This window comes from Pelobates fuscus, chromosome 6, assembly GCF_036172605.1.
Source record: "Pelobates fuscus isolate aPelFus1 chromosome 6, aPelFus1.pri, whole genome shotgun sequence".
In the NCBI taxonomy this organism is placed as follows: Eukaryota; Metazoa; Chordata; class Amphibia; order Anura; family Pelobatidae; genus Pelobates; species Pelobates fuscus.
The window spans coordinates 65,270,745-65,295,993 of record NC_086322.1 but is presented as its reverse complement, the minus strand read 5'-3'; the positions used below and the strand labels follow the sequence as shown (position 1 = coordinate 65,295,993).

General features: G+C 37.8%; 1 protein-coding gene across 1 annotated transcript in view; it reads right to left on the bottom strand.

Moving 5' to 3' along the window:
- The window catches only part of CC2D2A (coiled-coil and C2 domain containing 2A), a 66,958-nt gene extending 42,008 nt beyond the window's left edge, over positions 1-24,950 (bottom strand). Inside the window, exons 1-15 of the mRNA XM_063457795.1 lie at positions 24,520-24,950; positions 19,789-19,869; positions 19,167-19,242; positions 18,880-18,971; positions 18,214-18,322; positions 17,728-17,825; positions 16,120-16,308; positions 15,178-15,331; positions 14,173-14,309; positions 13,281-13,412; positions 12,299-12,508; positions 7,498-7,604; positions 2,512-2,652; positions 1,712-1,868; positions 149-375 (exon numbers count right to left, since the gene is read on the bottom strand). Coding sequence (XP_063313865.1) covers positions 149-375; positions 1,712-1,868; positions 2,512-2,652; positions 7,498-7,604; positions 12,299-12,508; positions 13,281-13,412; positions 14,173-14,309; positions 15,178-15,331; positions 16,120-16,308; positions 17,728-17,825; positions 18,214-18,322; positions 18,880-18,971; positions 19,167-19,242; positions 19,789-19,869; positions 24,520-24,558 — 1,949 coding nt within the window. The 5' untranslated portion in view covers positions 24,559-24,950. The remainder of the gene's footprint in view (positions 1-148; positions 376-1,711; positions 1,869-2,511; positions 2,653-7,497; positions 7,605-12,298; positions 12,509-13,280; positions 13,413-14,172; positions 14,310-15,177; positions 15,332-16,119; positions 16,309-17,727; positions 17,826-18,213; positions 18,323-18,879; positions 18,972-19,166; positions 19,243-19,788; positions 19,870-24,519) is intronic.
- Between the last annotated feature and the right edge of the window lie 299 nt (positions 24,951-25,249).

The following is a 25,249-nucleotide window of genomic DNA, read 5'->3' as shown; positions in this document are numbered from 1 at the left end:
GTAAGGCGACTACGGTAAGATATCATAATGAATTGGATCTTCTTTATATTTGGCATTAAAAAAAATTTCTGCATTTCAAATGCACAAGTAAAAATAAATCTGCAGACACCCTAAAATAGTTTTCAAATGAATGAGTTATTCCATTTACCTTGGACACATATCATTTGGAGTGATGGTTCCAGACAGGCTAAGTTCAGGTATAAGGATTGGCTCTCCAGGTTTCCTCCTGATGTTAGCTGCTTTGTCTCGAACCAGCTGTTCGACTTCCTGCGTGTCCGTCATTACAGGTGGTGAAGGTTTCACTGGCTCCTCTCCTAAATAAGCAGGATCTGCCTCATCTTCCTGTTCATCGCTTTCTTTTTTCTTCTTTTTCTTCTATTGCCGTGAGTTGGTAAATAAAACAAATGAATTAATCATAAGGAAAAATAAAATAGCATAAATCCTTGAAGGGGAACCACCAATTTTCTGGAAATTACACCATTGAATAGAAAGAGAATCTCCTATAAATTGTGTTCACATTTTTCATGTGATGCTCTATTTTTATTTTAAATCAATAATAAAAACTTAGCAAATGATGTCACAATGCAGTTCAGTCCAGACACGGCCAAGGCATACATTGCATTGAAGAGGAGAAATAGAAACATTGCTTCTGTATCTCCACCTCCAGGTACTATTATTATGTTATTATTTATATAGCGCCAACTAATTCTGCAGCGCTTTACAGTGGGTGGACGAACAGACACGTATTTGTAACCAGACAAGTTTGACACACAGGAACAGAGGGGTTGAGGGCCCTGCTCAATGAGCTTACATGCTAGATGGAGTGGGGTAAAGTGACACAAAAGGTAAGGATAGTATTAGACTAGTGACAGTTGCAAGAGAGGAATCAGTCGGGAGCTATTAACAGTTTAATCGATATGCTTTTATGAAGAAGTGGGTTTTTAATGCTTTTTTGAAGGAGTGGAGACTGGGTGAGCATCTAACGGAGGAGGGAAGTGAGTTCCACAGGAACGGTGCAGCCCTGGAGAAGTCTTGAAGGCGAGCATCAGAGGTGGGAGTATGGACAGAAGGTAGACGTAAGTCTTCAGCAGAGCGTAAGGGCCTAGACAGGACATACTTGTGTATGTTCAATGACAGAGCTTATAACAATGATGGAGGCGCTTAGTTCCAGACTAGAATTAAATGCAGTGTATATTTTATTTTTTAGACCTCCCAAATTCATACTTGTGAAATGCAGGGAATAAGTAAACATAATGTTAAATATTTCAGGAAACACAGCGTTTCACTGTTTGAAAGTGCAGTCTAAGCCCATTAATAATTATAACAATGCCCATTAATTAATGCAATAGGAAGCTGAGGCCAGGCTGCGGATGCCACAGTTTGCACATAGTTCAGGAGTAGGCAACCTTCGGCACTACAGATGTTGAGGAATACATTTCCCAATATGCATTGCCAGCATTTATGGCTGCACGAACATTATGAGAAATTAGGTCCACTATATGTGAAGTGCCGAAGGCTGTCTACCCCTGAACTACATGCAAGGTGAGGCAAACACAGCCTGGCCCGAGCGGGATATTACAGAAGTTCCATTTCAATATTAGCAATGTCAGTTGCATCCATATTTTGGCTGTATTGGGCTAGCTGTTTAGTTTTTATTTGCAAAGCGTAAATGAAGAATACATTCCAATATCTTTGTGTAGGTCCTACATACCTGTGCTCTTCTCCATGCTTTCCATTGCTGGAGGTTATTCTTATATTGAGTCATACTCTTTTCATACTCCTCTGTATATTCTTCCATAAGTTCATGTATCTCAGCCTGAATTTCTGCTTCATATTCTTCCTCATCGACTTTTCTCTTAACTTCTTCCCTTAATGTCAAGACAAACACAGACTAATAAGAACCATAGGATGAGATGCAAATCATTATTCCCCTATAAATCCACCAGTAGGCATGATATCACTATGTGCATGGCTCAGCAATTCAACAGACTAAAAGGTTTCTATTTACCATTAGTTTGTTTCTATGAAAGACAACTTTACCAAATCCTGCTCAACACATGTTCTGCAAATGTAGAACCTTTAGTGGTAAACATTACGTGGATCTTCAAAAATCGTTGCCAAACAAATAACATCAAGCATGTCGAATAAAAGCTGGCAACATTGAAAGAAACAGAAGATCCAAGTTTTAAACTTTACAAATGCTCCAAAAGCTGTAAAATTAATATGGTCAACATCAGTGCCTCTTGTCTTGCTTGCCAGCCTCTATCCCGGTTACAGCATGGTGACAACTTTGACTGGTGTTTTTAATTCCGTTCCAAGAATGCTTTGTGGTTTTGTGCATGCATTTCATGGTGACGGGATACAAAAACCATTTTCTAAATTGAACTGTTCTCATGTTGTGTGACTAATGTGTTACAACACTAAAACAGTGATTTTATGCTTGTTATCCATTCACACAGACAAGTTATTGATGAGAAAACACAGCATAATAAACCTCAGAAATTAACCTACTTTCGTAAATAGAGTTTCACCGGGGTGTTGGTAAACCTTTGAAATTCACGAAGGGATTTGATCTCTTTCCAAGCTTTTATAATGGATTTAAGAAGAGTACGATCTTTCTCCTGTTCTCCATCTCGATATTTTCTCGTTAGCCTAGAAGATATAGATATGTATTAAAACTATAATTGTTAATGAGCTAAAAATTATATATACACATACACACAAACAGTAGTGTTTTTATCTTCAATATCCAGATTTTAGGTATCAATTATTATATCATCTCTCTTTAAACAATTATTTCATTTTAAAATGAGTTAGATACCAGCAGACATTAAAATCTGAACATACCCTGCTTAGAAAGCAGTAAAAGCCCTGAGACGAAGAATGAAAACCTGAGAATTCTCAAGAATACCAATAACCTTAATTCCTCTGTGTGGAGCTATACGGCTTTATTATTCTGTTTAGCTAAGGCAGAGTCATGGAATAACGATATAAAGTTCACTGTAGAGGTCACTGTAGAAGCTGGTATTACAATGAGTGCACACAGTAAGAACAACAAACAAGAAAACTAGCACATTAAAATTACCATTTTCCATTTTAAATTAATCTATTCCACAGGTGCAATAAACCTCCAGTTTTTACAATCTTTCCTTTTTAACAGGCTCTGGAAACACATCTATGTTACTTTTTTCTTTAACTTGACCTTGGAAGGTAAAATACAAAGGTAATGGCCAATTAATGCTCTTTCCTATGACAAGTATATTATCAATGTAAGTCCGCATTTTTGTTTTGTTTTTCAAATATTTATTAGACTTGTGCATGGAGACGTTTCGGCCAAATCATTTCTTCCCCCACCGCCAAAGTTTACATTTTTTTCATCAGAATCCTGATGAAAGTCTGGAGAGACTGAAATGTTGAAGTTACATAACTGTAACGGTCTTTCATATTTTCTTCTTTTGTCGAGGCTGGAGAGTGCACCTTGGGAAGCATTGCTGACAGGTGTGTGCAGAAATGTTGTTTATAGTAATATATTCAGAGATTTGTTTTTACTGCTGTAGAAGAACCACTACTCATTCGTATGTTTTTTCCCCTTGTTAGCAAATCGTGTTTGGGCTTGATTAGAAGACTTTGCTTGTCCCATTCTGAATGTAATAGAAATGAGGCTTGGTGTCTCTTTAATATGATACTGGAGGAAATCAGGACATATGGCAAGAGAGAGATAGAGTAAGTTTATACTGAAGTCAGACTTCCAGGCCACTTGTGTGTGACTTATCACACCTTGCAGAGTGGCTCAGTTGGGGTCCCAGCTTCAAAGAGGAGTTTGGATTGTAAGCTCTGAGCTCCCATGCAATCAAATTAGCCCCTTTTGAAAATTTATTTTTGGAGTGTTTTAGAATATTGTATATTGTTTTGTAGAGGATCCTGGGAGGAAAAACCCCTGTATTACTGTATGGGAGACCCCATGTAGGGGTCTGTGCATAAAAGTTGTGTGTGTTCCAATAAACCTCAGTTGACTCCCATAACTATGTTTCGTCTGGTTACTGGGGGAATGGATGTCTGTATGCTTTAATGGTTCCAGAGTGGCTGAAGGAAGGAATAAGCGGAGGTAACCAGTCGGGTTATCCGTGGTCCGCTACAACTGCTCCTCCTTTTTTCCTATATTTGTCACTTCTTACTTAATTTATTAATACAATTAACATTCAGTAACTGTCCCCTAGCCGCAATAAACTTTTTATCCCATCAAATATCTCTTTTTTTAGGAGACAAAACCAAACATTGGCTCATGTTTCGGCTCACAGTTAGCAATGAACTGAATCTCCAAGTCTAGTGTTTATTGAATTTAAGTCACATTTTAATATTAATAAACGTATATGTCATTTATAGGCAGCTGATAAAAAAAATGAAATAAAAAAAATGAAAATAAAATATAATTACCTTTGCCAAGAATGCTGTTGTGAACACCAAATCATCATATGTACTGTATTTGTTAAGGTAGGTGATTTTAAGCAGCTTTGCGACATTTTAAATTATTTTGGTGTGTGCTGTTGGATTAATGTTGAGTGTGCATATATTTTGTTATTTTTACAGTAGCATGCCTATTATGCAATGCATGCTCTGGGTGTGCCCCCAATTCTCATTTTTCCTGTGGCCAGTAGCTTCACCATTTTCCGCCAGATGTGGGATTTACAGTCATCCGAACCTCCAGTGTATGTTAGGGTCAGGGGATGTATCATTGTGGTTATTATGATGCTTTCCTTTTTTCTTTTTTTAATTTAGTCAGTTTTCACAACATTGCAATATCAATTATAACAGGAACAGACTTAAAAACATGAATATAGACATGCTTATTTAAGCCATACATAACTAAAAACATGTATTCCCAATATGTCACAGTTTAGGCAAATATACTTTATCTGATGTAATGTTATTAAATTGAAGCCTTCCAGGATCCGAAATGTTAGATGTAATTCTCTTGGCTCTACTAAACCAACCATGTGGATCTATTACAGTGGTATTCCTGTATAGAGTGCAATTTCCACTCTACCATACTTATCATTGCATCATGCACAGCACATTAGCGTTGCCAAGCTCCAGTCCTCGCGGGATGTAAACACACCCATTTACTTAGAATAACACTTAGCACATGGCTCGCTGATACACATCGTCAGTTTCCTTGTTACAGTATTCTACAAATAATGAGGATTAATGTTTTGGAGTTTGATATTTAAAATCAATGATTTGCACAAGAGTATAACGAAGAAGGGCTGTTGTCTCATAAAATTTTTCTGGCACAGAGAAAGCACCATTTCTGATAACGAAATCTCTGCCAAGGCAATAGCTGTGTTTTTCACATATGGGAGATTTTATGAATCTCCGTTTTTTTTTACTTATTCCTTGATCTGTGTTCTTAAAGTGACAGGCGGTCAGTTAGTGACAGGCGGTGAGGTCACATCTCTTCCTCATCCTTTACACTTCTTTGTCATTGTGCAAATACTATAAGCACAAATGAGCAGTGAAAGGAAGCCAGATCGGTACCCACTCCTCCTCTCCACTGGATCTGCCCATGTTTGTAGTCTCTGTTAACCTCAGGTCAGCCAGCAGTTAAATTACACAAAGTAATTGTCAAATTGATATTAAATTTAATGCACATCACACAAGACCTCCATGACATCTGCTTTCAACAAGCTATTGTCTAACGGGTCACTTTAAGATGGGTTGAAATCTGATCTTGTTTCGCCTTATTCGAAGTTACTCGGTACATAAGGGAAAGAAGTCCCTAATGTGCTTAAAGTGACATTTTTTACATTATGTTGCCATATTATGCTTGTGTTATTTATGGGTGCTACAGTTGCTTTGTACTATTGTATTTCTGCATATGTGGGCTGTTATATTGTATATGTACATGAGTACTTTGTGGTATTGTGTATGATACTGATACCTATGAATGTGTACTGTGTATATGGACTGCTTGTGTAATAGAGTGTGTGGATGATGTGTCACATTGTGTGTTTGGTGCTGTGTGTATGTGTGGGGCTGCTTGTGGTATTGCATTGAAAGGCTGCTTGTGGGGTTGTGTGTCTGTATGTAGATTGTCAGTTCTGTTGTGCTTGTGGGGATTGTGTGTGTGTATTTGTGAGTGGGCTGTTTGTATTATTTGTATGACAGAGAGAGGCTTTTTCTGCAGCTTTGGATATACCGAGCAGTGTGGGTGGGTGGCCAGTGGATACCGGGCTGGCCAGTTACAGGTCAATGGCAGGAGCTGTGATAGTTGCTATCGTCTGCTCTACTCCAGTGCGGATAACCGTTCACATGTGCTGCGAGGAAGTGATCTGAGATAAAGTCCTTTAAGTGCTGCAATGCGTGAAATAAGGATTGCCCCTCACTCCCTGCAATCACCACTTGGTTTGCACAAGCAGATTAAGTCCCACTGGTACTCCTTATAGGCCAGAGCCTTTTTGGCTCTGGCTGTCTTGAGTGCTGTGCAAAGGCCATAGGTTGCTGACCCTGGCCCTGTCCTAGTAAATATGTGAACGTTCCTTTTTACACTATTCAGCTTTTCATTTATGTGAAATAAAATAGTCATCATTTAATTCAGAAGAACATGTGAACGTTCTAGGTTGCTTCACAAATAGTGGGTTCGTCAAGCGCCTATACGCAAGATGGGGACTTGTCTAACTCCAATACAACATGTTTTAAATACCTAGCTCATAATTACAACCCTAAAAATATCTGATGCTGTATAATACTACTACCATATAATAAAGAAGAAATATATAACGTGGTAATGTAGATGTTAAGTAGGAGATAATTACATATGTGAAATCTGCACTCCATACCACATCAACCACATAACAAAACAGCAAGATTAATAGGAATTTTGCCTGCAAACTGAATAATGCAGCAGATATTAATTTCAGAGAAAATGCAATGTTTACATTACAGCCTAGTGATAACGTCACTGGCCACTCCTCAGATGGCTGTTAGAGATCATTCCTGGGTCATGGCTGCCTAAAATGCAACCAAACATTCAGTGTCTCCTCCCTCTGCATGCAGACACTGAACTTTCCTCATAGAGATTCATTGATTCAATTAATCTCTATGAGGAGATGCTGATTGGCCAGGGCTGTGTTTGAATTGTGCTGGCTCTGCCCCTGATCTGCCTCTTTGTCAGTCTCAGCCAATCCTATGGGGAAGCATTGTGATTGGATCAGGCCACCACTTCTGATTATGCCAGCAGACAGCGTGTTTTTCTGAGTCTAACAGCATGCAGATCTACAGCTTCAGGCTTGAATACAGCAAGATTTTGCCCCCGGGGGGGCTAGATGGTGGTTTTCACGCCATAGGGTCAGGAATACATGTTTGTCCTACATAGTATTGGAAGCTTGTATTTTAAATGTTTTTACTTTGCCAAAGAAGATGCACCCTTTTGTCTACGCTTTCCTTAGAACACTAGCATTCTCCTTTAATAGTGAAATAGTGTAGGTAAAAAGACATCACCTGATTTCCATTTTATATTCCGATATACTTTGTTCAGTAACCGAGCTGGTCCCATGCAGTGAGTTAGCTGTGGCAATGTTCTGTACTGCGTTCCTCAGAGCATGTAGCTTTAAAGAAAACCACCACCACCAAAGGATAATTAATTTACATCAAAACATACAACAATTAAAGAATAACAGCATTACAGGTTATGAACCAATTACCTACAAAACATATTTAAGGATATATATATATATAATACAATACAATAGCCCTAATTTCAAATTTGGTTGTAATTAAAGGCACTCTAAAAGCACAATAAATAGCCCTAGCCCGGTGTCTATCAGTGACCCCTCCACTCTTCATGCCCTTCATCCAACAGGAACGGGTATACTAGTAATAAAGACTAGTAAAAGAAATGGGTAAGAAGGTGACACTAATGTAACTATGTTTGAAAGTAGTTACAGTTTATTAATAACAGAATGAGGGTAGCATGTCATGGAAAGCTATGGGGTCCACACGTGAGCTCTCTGCTCTGAGAAAAATCTCAAAATAGTTTTTCCATGTGCACTCACTATTTTAATCACTCACCTTGCACATTAAAAGGACACTATAGTTGTTGGGAAGGAAAAGAAAAGAGGTAAAGATCTCAACCCCCAGATGGGCAGATAAAATACAATAAGAAAATAAGAAAAATACACTGGGCAGAAGCAACAGGGCAAAGCAAATTGATAAATATTGTATATTGGGGGGAGGTCACAGGGAGTTTAATAGGATACCATGAGATATTAATGATGACAATTACCAAGGCCTGAAATATAGAAGTATTAGCAAACTATACAAGGCTGGTATTTGTCTGAAATAATAAGAAAAGGAAAAAACAAACAAACAAAAAAAAAACGACACTATAGTTACCAAAGCAACTTTAGCTTAAAGGGACACTATAGTCACCTGAACAACTTTAGTTTAATGAAGCAGTTTTGGTGTATAGAACATGCCCCTGCAGCCTCACTGCTCAATCCTCTGCCATTTAGGAGTTAAATCCCTTTGTTTATGAACCCTAGTCACACCTCCCTGCATGTGACTTGCACAGCCAACCTAAACACTTCCTGTAAAGAGAGCCCTATTTAGGCTTTCTTTAATTACGATTTTCTTATCCCCTGCTATGTTAATAGCTTGCTAGACCCTGCAAGAGCCTCCTGTATATGATTAAAGTTCAATTTAGAGATTGAGACACAATTATTTAAGGTAAATTACATCTGTTTGAAATTGAAACCAGTTTTTTTTTCATGCAGGCTCTGTCAATCATAGCCAGGGGAGGTGTGGCTAGGGCTGCATAAACAGAAACAAAGTGATTTAACTCCTAAATGGCAGTGAATTTAGCAGTGACATTGCAGGGGAATGATCTATACACTAAAACTGCTTTATTTAGCTAAAGTAATTTAGGTGACTATAGTGTTCCTTTAATGAAGCAGTTTTGGTGTATAGATCATGCCCCTGAAGTCTCACTTTGTTTATGCAGCCCTAACCACACCTTCCTGCATGGGACTTACACAGCCTTCCTAAACATTTCCTGTAAAGTGAGATCTAATGTTTACACTTTCTTTATTGCATAGTCTGTTTAATTAAGAATGTATTATCTCCTGCTCTGTTAGTAGCGTGCTAGATCTTGCAGGAGCCTCCTGTATGTAATTAGAGCTCAATTTATAGATCATGAGATAAAATTGAGAACAAGTTAACATATGATGGAATATGAAACCATCTTTTTTTTTTTTCATACAGGCTGTGAGTCACAGCCAGGGAAGGTGTGGCTAGGGCTGCATAAACAGAAACAAAAATGATTTAACTCCTAAATGGCAGATAATTGAGCAATGAAACTTCAGAGGCATCATCTATACACAAAAACTGCTTCATTAAGCTGAAGTTGTTTTGGTGACTATAGCATGGCTTTAAGATACGGCTACCTTTTTCAATTCTTTAGCCACTGGCAGAAAAGCAGCCTTTAAGTGAAGCTCTGTGTCTATCACATCCTCTCTGAGAACTGGACTTGAAGTTACGGTGACAAACAAATCTGTTCAATTTCACACTGTATGTACCCTCTAAAATGCCCTACTGCTAAGATGCATAACAATGTACACATATGATCTGATTTCAAACATTTTCATAATGACTACCAACAGGTTTTATAGAGACAAACTCACTATTGTAATATTTGTTGTGGTTGTTACATTGTATTGTTTTAATTGTCTTTTTTCAGGGCACGGACCCAGACAAGTGGAGCTGCCCCAGTATTTTAAGCCCTGGATGCCCACAGGGAGAGACATTGGCCTTTTTATTTTGTTATTGATTGTCACCCCCAAATGGCAATGTTTTTATGGCCTTCGTGACTAGGAGACTATGAGCAAGAAATGCACCCCTTCTGGCACTTATTATCTCCTTCTTGTAAGTGTGGATTTCTGTTACATGGTCATACTTTTTCCACCAAAGGATCTAAAGTTACCATTTGAGGGCCAAGGGGATGGACTTAGATAAAACTTTCCCTGTGGAGAAGAGTGAGAGACTTCTTTCATTATACTAACAACAGTGACCTCCTTGTGAAAATTATATATTTTTTTTCTAGTAGCACTCATCCTGGAATATATGCATACCTGATCTTTACATTAAAAAAAAAATTGGCCTCTGCTCTACAAATGCACTACTTGTATAATTAGTTGTTTTTTTTTTAAAACTTCAGTTTTTATTGTAGATTTTTTGCTACCACAATGGTGAACAAATGAGAAAGAGAAGTAAGAGTAATGTACTCATACATCCCGGAAAACATCTAGAAACAGAGAAGGAATGATGTAGTAGAAGAGCTACAGGAAGAAAATTAGGGAGGGGAAAGGGAAGGAGAGACATGAGAAGAAGGGAAGAGATAAGGAGGGGAGAGAGGGGAAAAAAGCAGGCCCATCCACAGAGACGCCACCTGCCTGGCAGAGGAGAAGAAATTCGGGCAATTACACAATGAGGAGGCTCACAGGGTTCTTTACCAATGTAAGAATGAGCTATTTTGAACATAAATTTGAAATTCACTCTGAATTCTCACTTTAGTAAATAAACCTGTCAGATTCTGACTCTGTGAGGAAAACATCTCCATGCAGGGGGACCAGATTTCTTATAAAGCGCTCTGTTAGCTTCATTAAGTTGCCGTCAGCATACACACACTAATAGTTTTATATTTTAGAGTTATAACAAAAAAAAATCTTTCATTCATTTATTTTGCATTTTTTAATATGCCCTTCACCCTTTTTTATTCTGTAGTCCTGCTCAGCATCCATGTGAAAATCATTCAATAAAAAGTAAAATTGGTAAATAAATAAGTAACAGAATAAGGTGAGGCAGTGATAGAGTAGATCGATGTACCATAATCTATCCAGGCAGCGTAACATACTATGTAATGAAAGGCAATGTGCTAATTGAAAACCCTAAAACTCCATAAAGAATATGACTTTTAATGACCGAGTTCGACTTTTACATAGTCTACTTACCATTTCCTATGACTCATAAGTGCCTATCATTTGCAGAACTATATGTCACCCCTGCCATCAGAGATTAAGCTTAGAATTAGGTAATGTGAATACTACTTGCAGAACGTCTCATTTGGGAATATGATCTAAACATTACTGCTATTTCACAACATATAGAAAAAAGAATGATTTAACCAAATACATAGATTGTGTAGGGAATGAACCTTTGGACGTTACACTTTATTCCTTCTATGGGCTGTCCATATCTTGTCCCCCTGTTATTTTGTATGTTTTTACTTATATTTTGTGTGGGAGACAGATCACCCTATCCCCGGATTATCCAGCTATTCACCCTGTTCGCATGGTTGTTCGGTAAATTGCATTCACCTCCCATATTAATAGTATTCTGTTCGACACCGAACAAATCACCGAACGCCAGCCCACCCATATGTGAAGTGTGCCGCTTGTTGACCCCAGTTAACACCTCCATAAACCGCAATAACACTAACACTCTAATCGGTCAGCTGAGTGGCTGCTGTTCGTATGTGCAAACATGTGGCAGCGGCCATATTTAACCATGAACAGAGACAGCGGTGTTGGGTCGTCGAGTGTATGGAATTAAAATCGGACACTCTAAAGCGCGAACACTGCTGGGACTTCCACCTCCGGAGGAGGTTTGGAGGAATCCAAACGAACAGAGTGGCGTTCGGGGGGAGCATACTCCTGATCAAGATACATGAGATGAGCTTGTGCACGAACAGTTAATTAGTTAGTTTTAGTATGCTTTGTACTCCCGAAAGAGACCGATCACACAGCCTGATTTCATGGAAACCTTTTGGGCAAGCGCCTCGTGTACGGTCGATCTAAATTATACCCCGTTGGCATTTAGGCTGCGTTCGTGGGACTTGAGCGGTTTTCAAATATGTTGGAGGCACAGATCCAGGCTATCCGGGAATATATGACTTGAGGGGGTACTTTGTTATTAACTGTATGTTTTGGAGTTTTATTACTGTCCTAGACCTGAGAATTAATGTAATTATGTTGTGCATTTTGTCTCAGTCTACTCTCAGGTCCAGTGGGGAAATGCCCCTGGAATATGTATCAGGAAACCCCTTGCATTAGGATTCACATAATAGGACGTGTGTGGCTCCATTAAAACCAGTTATACCCCCAGAGCTGAGTGTCGTCCAGTTGCTGGGGATGAGGTGAGAGATTCCTGGATTATTTTACTGTGTTTGGCTTTTCCATTGGAGTGTTATGGACTAGGGCTAGGACTAGGGATCCGCTACAGATTGTAACACAATGAAATCATGTACCTTGTCTGTCAAAAGATTGGAAAGGTTTCTCTGTTTCCTTCCAAGATACTGATGGTATAATTGTGCCAGTTTTGATGCTAGAACGTGTTCTCGACTGAAAAGTGGATGATGTGTAAATACGATTCCAGAAATGTCAATGTCCAGCTGGAAGTCCCCTTGAAGACCTTCTGAATCCACAATGTATTGGCTGGCATGCTTTGGGGGAATTGCCTTTATGTTAAAGACAAATTGATCATTATTAATATGATTATCCACAGTAAAAAGACATTCCAATATACAAAGTATGATATTAGTCGAACAAGAAGCTGTAACACTTTAGAACACAGGAACCTAGTAAAATGTGTAAAGAGGGCTTCACTGTGTCTAAATGAAAGTTCCCCTTAGATTTTATATATTTATAATTCAGAAATATATATTTAAAGGATTCAGCTCCAGCTTTATTAAATTACCTCCCATTTTTGTGAGAATTCAACATGATATATTTAACCCCTTAAGGACCAAGCTTCTGGAATAAAAGGGAATCATGACATGTCACACATGTCATGTGTCCTTAAGGGGTTAAATATATATAATCAATGCTTCTCAGAGAAGCATTTGATTGGAGCTGTGCGGCGTTTAACGTGTAAGCATTTCTCGTCCCCAATCTAAGTCTAATCATAAAGCTAAATGGTTTCTAGAACACAATATAGTGTTAAAAATACATGTTTGCTTTCCTAATGCTATAGGGTTCCTTTAAAACAGTATTTTTGTTTCAGTTGTATTGCTCCTTCTGTGTTAAATATCTGTTTAACAAATATCTGAGGTTTACTAACTAATCTGTAAATCGCAGTGAATTAAAAACTGAATGGCAAACTTTAGGCAAAATAGACGTGCTGTGACTACAGCCAGGTTGAAGAATTTCTAAAGTCTGCTACATTGAAGTTTAGCGAATAATTCCTTTTGTTTCATTTAGACATGAGTTTTATTACAGACAAAAATTTACCTTAACGTAAACAGTTTCCAGGGCAGGATCTAATCCTTCATGTAGAAAGAATATTGGAGGTCTTGTCGAGGATGGTTTAATAGGATCGGGCAAGGCTAAGATTTTACCGTCATCACCAAACCATTTCCTCCCCTAAAAAACAGAGATCAGAAAACTAAATTCCAAAAATTATAATACATTGAACAATAACAATATATTTAACCAATCTTTAGTTACAAAACTAACCCACAAAAAAATCTTTCAACATTTAGATTTACCAAATCCAAAAAAATGATTTCCATATCTAAATGCCATACAAAAATCTTGATATTCTATTGGTTTATTTGAACGCTTGTCCCACAGGACAGGGAGGGGAAGAAACACAGTTACCAAATCCCAAAAAATAATTTCAATATTTGAATGCCATACAAAAATTTTGATATTCTATTAATTTATTTGGACGATTGTCCCACGGGACGGGAGGGGGGGGAAACTGTTTTCCATCGCTTCCACATTGGCACAAAAAGTGGTTTTACAGGCAAACAATTCAATAAACTGGGCAATCACACAAAGCAACAAACAATCAGCAATCAGGCTGACAAACTGATTTTCTTAGTAACCGTAAACTCTCTACAAACTACTTGGGGGAAAAACACCATCTTTTGGTTGTACTAAAACACAAAAACACACAGGGTAACTTACAAAAGTAAGAATTCAAAGAGAATATCATCTGAAGCCATTAACCACAAAGTTATTAAAATATGTAAGAAGAAAATATTTGCTATAGCACAATGTATTGTACACAAAATAATGACAGGTAAAATTAGTGTCTCTTATTTTAGTAATAACCAAATGGAGAAATGCCTGCCGACACATAAGCTGACATTCACTGCCAATATGAAAGACAATTTACCTCATCTTGTCGAAGGATCCTGTTTTCGATTATATTCTGATTGGTTTGGGATACCTCCGGTCTCTGACCAATAAACAAACCCTCGTCTTCAAGGTATCTTGGCTGCATGTTTTCAGGCACCTTTTCAGAGGTTGGCACTATATTTTAAGAAATGAGTAAGCAAAACAAATTAACAAAATGTTTAAGTTAAACAAAAATCTTAGTGGCATTGATACAATCTAAAGTACAGCAAGACAACCACACTTATAATGTATTTTATGGTTTTCAGAATAATTTCCACGTCACATTGTGGACTGTTCTCTAAACCTTAGCTTCTACCAGGTAATTTTGCTACTTTTTATAGTTGTACAGTTGTAAATGAAAGTTGGGTCTTCAGATCACAAGAGACAATACATGATTGGTATCGCACACTCAAGGTAGCTGTGGGTAGAAGGGAATCATTCACTCCCAGGGTTGTAGTAAAAGAGGTATCAATATGTGGTTCCCCCCTCCCCTTTTACAAAACAAAACAGCTCTGTTAATGATATGCCATAAGGCTTTATTCCAAACATATGCGTAGATGAGTAGTTACAAATTTTACCTGAGTCCTGCAACGCTTTAAAGGGACACTATAGTCACCAGAACAACTACAGCTTATTGTATTTGTTCTGGTGAGTAGAATCATTCCCTTTTTGCTGTAAACAATGTATTTTCAGAGAAAATGCAGTATTTACATTACAGCCTAGTGATGACTCCTAATATTCCTAGTGTTCCTTTAATATTGAACATATTGGGGCCAACGGCAAAGAGAGATCTTGTTGAGTAGAAAAACAAAAACAAATAAATAGTGGTTATACATGTTTGAGTATACCATTCATGTTCATCTCTTAAAAGCAGGTACAACAGGAACATTGCTGCCAGTGATTTCTTCAGAGATTCCCAATTCTCTAGAATGAGTTCCTATTTGATGTACTGTAGCGTGTTGCTTAACAAATCAAAGAAGTGCAGATTATGCTAAATAATTACCTCGTCGGATACTTGGTATAAAAATGTGATCTTTTTCTTTCTCCAGTTGGCTGTGATAGCCATCGTACTGTGCAGGTGATAACTCTATAAAATCACGCAGTGTCTGATCAATGACAAACAAGTCATCTGCATGAACCAAGGATTCCTCTTCACCCTACGTGAAAATAAAACAAAGGAAAAATAAATAAATAAAAAATCACCAGAGAAAACACAAATGTATGCACATTACATATTTTTATATGTGTATCTGAAGTTTAATTTATGACATTCTTTGAATATATAAGGCTTTTTTATATCTTTCTTTTGAATTTTTTTTTTGCCAATGTGGTGTATTCATTTAAGTGAGGAAAGCAGTCCTTGGTATTTTTATATTTTAGTTATATATTTTACGGGTTTCTTTTTTTTTTTTTTGCCATACATCAGGTCATAGCACACAGCACATAGTGTTCACTATGCCTTATAACATAAACATTGATGCATTGTGGTGTGATCTTAGCCTATCTAAGAGGTAGATCACATATGTTGTGGACTGCATCTCCCATAACGCTCTTACAGCCAAAATACTGACAAAACATCCTCACATCATCTGGAGCTCCAAGGTTGCCTACCCTCTAATATGTACTTTTTATATTAACATAATGAAGTATTTCTTATATTCCTGTATGCCATCCTTTATATAGAGAATATTTGGAAAATAATACAATTGTTTAATCTAAAGCACTACACCCTTTTGTTTAATGAATCTACACACCATGAGAAGGTAACGGACTTCTTAATATTTCTTCCTAAAGAAACAGGTTTAAAAGATTTCTCATATTTCCGGAGTTCAAAATCTAGGCAGTACCCATGGAAGTACAAAGCTGGATAATTATTACAACATTTTTTTAATGGTTTGTAATAACATTTCCAAAATCATGGACAACTGAAATAAGGGCAAATCACCATTCCATCTTCTCCCTCCTCTTCCTCTTGTTCTTCATTTTGTTCTGCTTTTTCAGATGATTCTCCTTCCACGTCATCTTTGTTGATTGCTTTAGGAATCCTTTGGTCTTCTTCTTCCGCTGGCTCTGGATCGAAATTCCCAGTAAAGAAATTGTAGCTTTCTTCAGCAGTGGGAAAGCCATCTTGAACCTGAGAAAAAAAAAAGACCTCTTTACTTGGCACAACTAGACAGATTTTATAAAATGAAACATGAAATCGGAGGTGCTCAAAGAGTGGTTGAATATAAATCACACATCCATGACTTCAAATTATAGAAAAAAACTATTCTATAGAATAAAATAAAAAAAATACTTTGCCCCTATCCAGCTTAAGAGGATTTGGAGTCTGTATGTCCCATGAAAAACAACATTTGCACTTATGTGTAAATTAATGTGTTTCTATGGTGAAAGCCAACAAGGCCTTTACCAGTGGGATAAAAGCTCCTTCCTACTTGAAGAACGTAACTATGGAACTTCGCTTTCCCCCTTCCTACTTTCAGTTTATATGGATTTTTTAATCTTACTTTTAAATTCGGGTCAATGAGCGAACATATACACAGTTTTAACAAAGTAACACAGTTATTTAGGTTGAAAAAAGTCACCAAGCACATTTCATAAATGTGTTTTGTTGAGTCAGCATTAAAAAACAATATAGTGCTCATGTAAAGCTGAAGTTAAAGGAACTTTCTAAGCACCAAATAACATTAGCTCAAAGGAACACTATAGAGTTAGGAATGCAAATGCGTATTCCTAATGCTATAGTGCCCTAGTCACTGTTAAGGTGACAGGCTCTCATCAGCAAGGGTTAAAAGTTAACTTGCTTAACAACTAACTTACCTTGTTTCAGCTCTGTCCACAGCTGGTCCAGCCTCCCTTGGCTGAGATCATTGAGATTGTTGATCTTAGTCGATCCAATGCTTTCCCATAGGAAATCATTGGGAAGCAATCATATTTTACAGAAGTGCCTATAGTAGCTGTCATATTGACAGGCACTACAGGCAGGTTAACCCGGCAAAGAAAAACATTGCCGTTCTTGCAAAATGTCAAATGTTTTCAGCTGCAGGGTTATAACGGGTAAACATGGCACCCAGACCACTTCATTGAGATTAAGTTGTCTGGGTGCCTATAGTGTTCCTTTAATGAAGCAGTTTTGGTGTATAGATCATGCCTCTGCAATCTCACTGCTCAATTCTCTGCCATTGAAATAACTTTTTTTTTGCAGCTCTAGTCACACCTCCCCTAACAAAAACTTTAAAGATCTTAGGTTTACTTCTAGAACAGTATGTTGAATTTAGATGTATCTCCTGCTCAACCGGCAACACTGTACAATTAACAGATTGAAAATAAGATAAGGTGAGATAATTTCCACAGTAAACACACTGTGCTATAAGATCTGATTCAAAATTAAAACTTTTTATTCTTTCATGGATGTTGTATGAGTCACTGCCATGGGAGTTGTGGCTAGGACGCATTAAACAGAAACAAGTGTTTATCTGAACATGATGGATGAAAAATCAAAGGGATGGAGGTTTTAATTTATATATCCAAATATATAAGTGAAGACTCTTACCTGTTTTTTTTGCTGTATTGTCTTAACAGCATCACGAAATTTTACTCTTGAATTCAGGTGTGCTTCAACATCTCTTAATCGCTGTAAAGGAATGGCTTCTCTCTGTTTAAAATTAGATTGAAAAAAAAATATGCATCAGACTCTTTTATGCTCCCTAATTATATTTCTCTAAAATACTGTTACGTTGTCTCTATTTAAGATCAACTAAACACTGTATAGGTGTTGTTAAAAGCACACTCCAAGCACCATAATCACTACAGCCTTCTCTAGTGATTATGGTGCCAGATGTGCCCTTGCACCATCCAACGTTAAGAAGTCAAAGTCTGACAACCTATCTGGGTCTTGCTGGTTTTCTCCAGTAGGAGAAGCAGGATGTCACTGCTTAGAAAGCAGGACTGCGATAATTATCAGCTGAGTACTCAAGGAACAATCTATGTACATGGAAATATTGCCCAAGAGCAGAAGAACCTGCGGCTGAACATATACTTGCCTCTTCATCCTCAAACTTGGTCAGTGCACCAGTACGTCGAGATCTAGTTAAGCTTCGTGGCGAGATGCTTGGAGATTCTTGCTGTAGTATGCTTTCAGCCTTGGACTAATTCAGATATACAAAGAGAATATCACGTCAGGATAAGATCTGGAGATGAATCAGCTTTAGCTACCAGCAGGCTAAAGATAACAGATAAACTAGAGAGACTATAAGGTCTGCAAGTAACAACAGAAAAAAAACGACCCAACAGGAAGTCCTATAATCCATATAAAGCAGGAATCCTCACAATACATATTCAGCGGGATAACAATTTACATTTACCCACCAAACCATTTGCATTCAAAACACAAAGATGTTTTAAAAAATATTAGAAGGATAATTTCCTGCCATCTATACTTTGTCTGTGAATGGCTCTGAAGGCAAAAGTAATGTGAGGGATGTCTTCACTCCCTGCCTTACTATCAGCCGACATATGATAACACTGTATACATTAGATTGAAAACCAAAAATGTAAAAGCAAACTGTACTAAGACTAAAGGAAGAGTATTGTATTGTATTGTAAATGATATAGCTAAAAAGTTATACTTACTAAAGGGATTTAGAATGTTAACATTAAACTGAGCAAAACAGTTTGAAAATTGCAAAGTGTGACTTTGTATTACCCGTCCAGCCTTTAATTTCTCTCTCAACCTCTCTCTCATGGAGCTCTCTGCAAAAAGAGACTTTGATGGCTGAGATGTCAGCGGAGGTAGACCTGGAACAGAATGGCCCAAAGGTTAGAACACAACTCACTATTTCCTGATTACCATGTCCTGAAGTTACGTAGGTCATTATGTTTGCGTTTAGCTTGGGCACTGTATTGCTAATTAGAACCTCACAGGTGGAGCTATTTGGAAAATAATTTGAGAATTATGTCACTGATTGGTAGAGAAGGTCAGGCCTTACTTACTGCGTTGTCGTTGGATAACACTGGATAATTCTTCCACTGGCTCCACTGTTTGTGCATCTATAGCAGGATCTACCAGCTATTAAGAAAAACGGTCAAGAGATGTCAGAAATCAATTTACAAAACAGTGCATATTTAACATGATTTGCTATTTATCTAATTTCATATGAAATTTAAAAAAAATACAGTCAAAAGATTGAGTAAAAGAAGCCACTGCATGTAGAAAAATCAACACAATAATGCCAATTAATAAGAATCTTGTTCTCTAACCGGAATAACAATGTATTGTTAACTGAAATGTATGACAGCATAAAAATTGGGCCTTGTTGTCAATAGAATTTTTCGGACAAACACAAACTATGAGTGACACTGAAAACTAACAAACTGTAATAGCAAGACAATGGTAAGCAAATGGAGTAAAGTATACAGAGGTCAAAGATATATGCGATGCCTAATCAAGAACAGGAAATTCATATCTTTATAGCGTATTTATCAGTGCAAACCAAAGTGGTAGGCAGAAGAGTCACGCCAAGATGACGATGTAATAATGTGCACTAACACAGGGAAAGTAAAACATAGGAATAACATTTTGCACAAGGAGCATTAGACATCATCGGGCACACACCGGCTTCTTTCTCTTTTTCCGTTGTACTTTCAAAGTCTTTTTCAAACGTTCCACCTCAGCTGCATCACCATCAATAAACTCCTAAAGAGACAAAAAGGTTGGCAATTAAACAATATAGGTATGAATTCAACAGGATTAGGTATGGCAATCAAATGACAACTGTTCATATCCACACATATAGAACATCTCCAGCATAGGCCAATACCAAGGAAATAAAGGATGCATTAGGAGCAAAGCATTTTGCAGATAATTGGCTGGTAATTTGACTGCTTTTCCCCCCAAAGTTTTGTGATTTAATGTGCTACAGGCCCAAGAAGTTGTTTGATTCCAATCCCAGAGTATGTTACTGGAATATTGATAGACCCTGCATTGGAACAGAGACATATCCCTGTACAATTTGTCCAGTTATGGTTCTGAAGAGTTTTTTAATTGCTTAACTTAATGATTTTGGAATCGATGACTAAAATTCCCAAATTCACAGATTCATGCCAGTATGTATGTGGGTAGAGACAGAATGAGTTTGGAGAAGCCATCATACAAAATATATGTCCTGGTGTTCTTTTAAAATCTCTATATTCCTAATTATGTGATATATGGTTTGCACGGAGACAGGGAGTACCAAAGCAAACTCGTAAGGGAGAATGGTTCTATACCAGCAAATAAAGTAGTTCTAATTTGACCTTTTTTCCTGTTTTCTTTAAAATCAGAACACTGAAAACTAATATTTAAAGAGTGGTAGAGAACTGGCAGCCTATTTGAACAATGAAAGATGGGTGATAATGAGCGGCATGTGCAATGCTGGACTTGGGGACTCATTGGTATAGAGCTGAAAATTATACTGAGTCTAAGTCAGTGTTAATGTTGTCCACTAACAATTTTAGTCGACTAAACTTTTTGAGATTTAACTAAAACAACTCAGATGACTAAAATTCGACTAAAACTAATATGGTTATTTAGTCAAAAGACTATGACTAAAACTAAATTGAAATTTGCCACCAAAATGAACACTGGTCTAAATACAAAATTATAATTTGCGTTTCTGGACTTATGCACCTGACCTCCACCTGCAACTAGACTTTGCAGTCATACATAAAACCATTCTCACATGTATAGACGTCAAAAACAAAAAATCTGCCTTCACTATACATCTGGCCCCTCCAATTTTTATCATTACACAGAACAGATGCAGATATACCATGGCAAGCGTTTAAAGTTATCGGAGTCTCCCTGGACAAACGTAAGTATGGCACCTAACAATTCAGGGCGGCAGACAAAAAAAAATAATTCATCAGCCAGTTTGGGCCTATTGCAATGCATGGGCCAGGGTTTTAGCTCCAATGTTAACCTGGGCCTGGATACGAGGAAGGCACATACATTCGTTTACTTATGCTTGTTACAGAAACAGCCTGGAAAGTTCCATGTAAAGCTAACATCTGGCACAAAGCCATGATGATATTGCCCCACCCAGAGTCTCTCCATGCATTACTGAGAAAATACAATTTATTTTCAAAAAAATACATATAATCTGGCATAAAACTTCTCTCTGGAAGGAGTAAAAGAAAATCCAACATGATTTTATAATAAGAGTTACGTGCAAGGTTTTTCACTAAATTGTGAATTGTCAGGAACTTACTTGAAGATTTAAGTGGAACCTGTCATGGACAAATCTACTTTGGCTCTTTTAAAATAGCTTGGAATGTCATCTACACATTGTGTCAGAGGTTTTGCAAGCAAATGTATTGACTTGGAAAAAAGCCTACTTAAAGGGACACTACAGTCACCAAAACAACTTTAGCTCAATGAAGCTGTTTTGGTGTGTAGATCATGCTGCTGCAGTCTCACTGCTCCATTCTCTGCCATTTGAGAGTTAAATCATTTTGTTTATGCAGCCCTAGTCACACCTTTCTGCATGTGACTTACACAGCCTTCCAACACTTCCTGCAAAGAGTCATCTAACATTTACACTTCCTGTATTGAAAATACTGTTTAATTTAGAATGTCACATCTCCTGCTCTGTGAATAGCTTTCTAGACCCTGCAGGAGCCTCTTTTATGTAATTAAAGTTCAATTTACAGAGCAGGAAATAAAAACTTTTACATCAGATTGAAAGTGAAACCATTTCTTTTCACAGTCAGTGGAGGTGTGGCTACGCCTGCATAAACAGAAACACAAGTGATTTAACTCCTAAATGGTGGAGAATTGAGCGGTGAGACTTCAGGGGCATGATCTATACACCAAAACTGCTTTATTAAGCTTAAGTTGTTTTGATGGCTATAGTGTAGCTTTAAATTAGGTTTTTTTTCCCATCTGCCGAGGAATTGAAATTCAGGGAGAAAATATAGGAGGATGTCCCTCTACTCTCCACCCTTAGCAATCATAAAACATGCATAAAACAAACTATGTTTAGATGCCAGCACAAAAACTGCTTAATTAAGCTAAAGTTGTTTTGGTGCCTATAGTATCCCTTTAACCAGTTCAGGATGTTACATGCTGTCCTAAACAGAGTGAGATTTATGTTTGGATTGCTTGGAACATCCTTACATTTTGGTATGGGCAGGGTTAAATCCCTGCTCACACCAGGAAGACATGGGTATCAATCATAGTAAGTGGCCCCAGACTGACTGATGAGCTGTGTGATTCTGAGCCTGCAAGAGGAGAGATAGAGACCCAAGGTCTGAAAAAGACCCATCCCCCTGTGCCAGCTGCCCAGTCCCAATCATCAGCTACCATCAAGCATCACAGAGCACTTTTTACTAACTAATCCCTCTGCTAATTAATTAGCCCTCTGCTAATTAATTAGCCCTGACATTAGCAGAGGGAAGCCCTCTATGTTAGGGCTAGTGTTACTGCTTTTTCTTTAGGGTAAGGTTAGGGCAGGTGTACTGTTAAAGTAAGTGTAAGCATAGGATTGGTATAGGGTCAGCGTTAACTACCAAAAATTAATGTAGATCCTAGACATTTAAAGGGACACTGTAGGCACCCTGACCACTTCAGCTCATTGAAGTGCTCTGAGTGCTACCTCCCATCACCCTGCAGTGGTAATTACTGGAGGATTTATAAACTGCAATACAGTAATTACCTCTGAGGGTTAACTCCTCCTCTAGTGGTTGTCTACCAGACAGCCACTAGAGGGACTTCCGGAATTGAAATGGACTTTTGGTTCGTTATCTGATGCTGGATGTCCTTATGCTCTGCAGAGGTCCTTTAGCCTCAGATTTTCTCCATAAGAAAGCATTAAATAATGCTTTCCCAAGGGGAGATCCTAATGCGAGCGCAGCCATTGCTGCACATGCGCATTAGGTCTCCCCCGCCGGCAGACGTCGAGCATGGGTGGAGCTGAGCCAGGCGCAAGACCCAGGTAAATGACTGAAAGGGGTATTAACCCCTACAGCGCCGCAGGAGGGGGGCCTTGGCAGAGGGGAGATCTATAGTGCCAGGAAAACGAGTTTGTGTTCCTTGCACTAGTTTCCCTTTAACAGTCAGGACATATAAGTGAATCTATTTGGAGCTTTCTTTTTTTTCCTTTAGTTGCACTTGATGCATAGAAATCTAAGAAAATGTGTTTTGTTTTTTCCTATTTATACATTTTATTCATACTTAATGTTGTGTTAGATATACATATAGGATATTAAAAGAAAGCCCGTTCTGTCCGTAAAAAAAAACAAAAAACCACAACATATATAAAATATGTATAGATGCACTTAAAGGGAAACTATAGTAAGTAGCAAACCTTTTCAAAACTGCCATTTTAGGGTTTTGTTTTTTTTAATAACAAAGTTAATGGAAAATATGGCGTGATGTATTACTTGTAGGTTTATTTACCAAAACAAGAATTATTTGTGGCATTGTGGGGCTATTGAAGATTCCAAACCAGAGTAGCTCAAGTGTAAAAATGAAAAAAATTAATAAGTTATAGAATGTTTACAATGTGTTTATTAAATGCCCCTTAATAATTCTCTACAAATGTCAGCTTGTGAATAACAACGATTATTGTATTCAATTAAAAAACAAACCAGTGAATTAAAACATCTTTATTTTGCTGTAAATTAATTGTAATTATTAAGTGACATAACCAGCTAGAAGGTGAGGTATTGGAAACATTCATTCAAAAATATGTCAAGGTAGAAGCAGTGTATTTTTCTGCAGTTCCATGGGAATGGTCTTTGGCACAGGAACTCACAGTTGGTTGATGTTTAGTGATAGCTTAGCAACCTAACTGCAGGTCTGCTGTAGCAATTCTCACAACAGAAACATTAGCACCTCCTGCACTACCTCATGTGATGTTTGAAGATTTAACCCCTTAGCTCCTAGTGACTTTTTTTTCGTAAACCACTTTTCACATGGCTGATTTGTGTTTTACCCTAGTCTAGTGTATGGTAAAATGAATAACTGCTGCGTTGATGTAACATTAAGGAACTTTGGTATGTCACTCATTAAAGATATTAAACACACACACACATTACATTAATTTTGTAAATCAATAGAGGTATTGCTGTTTCTCTGTTGACACGAGATAAATGCAGTTTTTGTTGTTGTTTATTTAGAATAGTAACTCTAATGCACATTTGCCTTTTTTTTTGTTAATGGGAGGGAACATGAGCTAAATGTGTTTCTCTGTGTAACAGTTTATTGATCACTGCAATGCAATGTTGAGAAAGTTACAGTGTGTGAAAACATTCTATAAATGGAATGTTTATTCTATGGGCTCACAATGAGCAGGGGGAAACTGACCTCCTCCACCATCCTCTGTTTCTCTTCGCCACTCTTCATTTGGATGTCGGCTGTCGATATACCCACCGGTGCAGCGGGTAGAACAAGGTAGGTATCCCAGATTTTAGCCAAGCAACTACCTCAACTGCAGTATCCAGGGAAACAGGACAACACAGGCTGGGGCTGGCTCTTGCTCTCTGCATGCAGTGTACTCAGCGCTGTGCTCTCCACTGAGCTCCTCAGTCTGCCAGGCTGGGGGATGATGGGGATTATAGTCACATCCCACCGTTTAAAGCTTTAATTGTGCTGTGTTATGGCACTGGGGGCTCCATGTCATGGTCTCACTGACTGACTAACTGCTACAGTATACAGGGTGCAATCTCAGTGTCTGCAATGTGGGAGAGAAAACACAGTCACTTCCCAGATTACAGACACACAGCTGGGATTCATGGAGCTGCAGGCAGCCATTGCTGCTAAACTGGAAACTCCCCCCTCACTCCCACAATTCCCTCTGCTCAGAGACTAGCTGAACCCTGTGTATTGCTGCCAGTGACAGCTCCAGGATTCAAATTTAGGGAGGGCACATGGGGGGCCAGGGACAAAATTACTGGGGCAATTATAAAACGTGTATATAATATATCTAAAAAATAAATATATATATATATATATATATATATATATATGTTTTTTTTTCTTTACATAATCACCCTCCCACACCATCTCTATTTATGAGTTAACAAAATTCAGATTT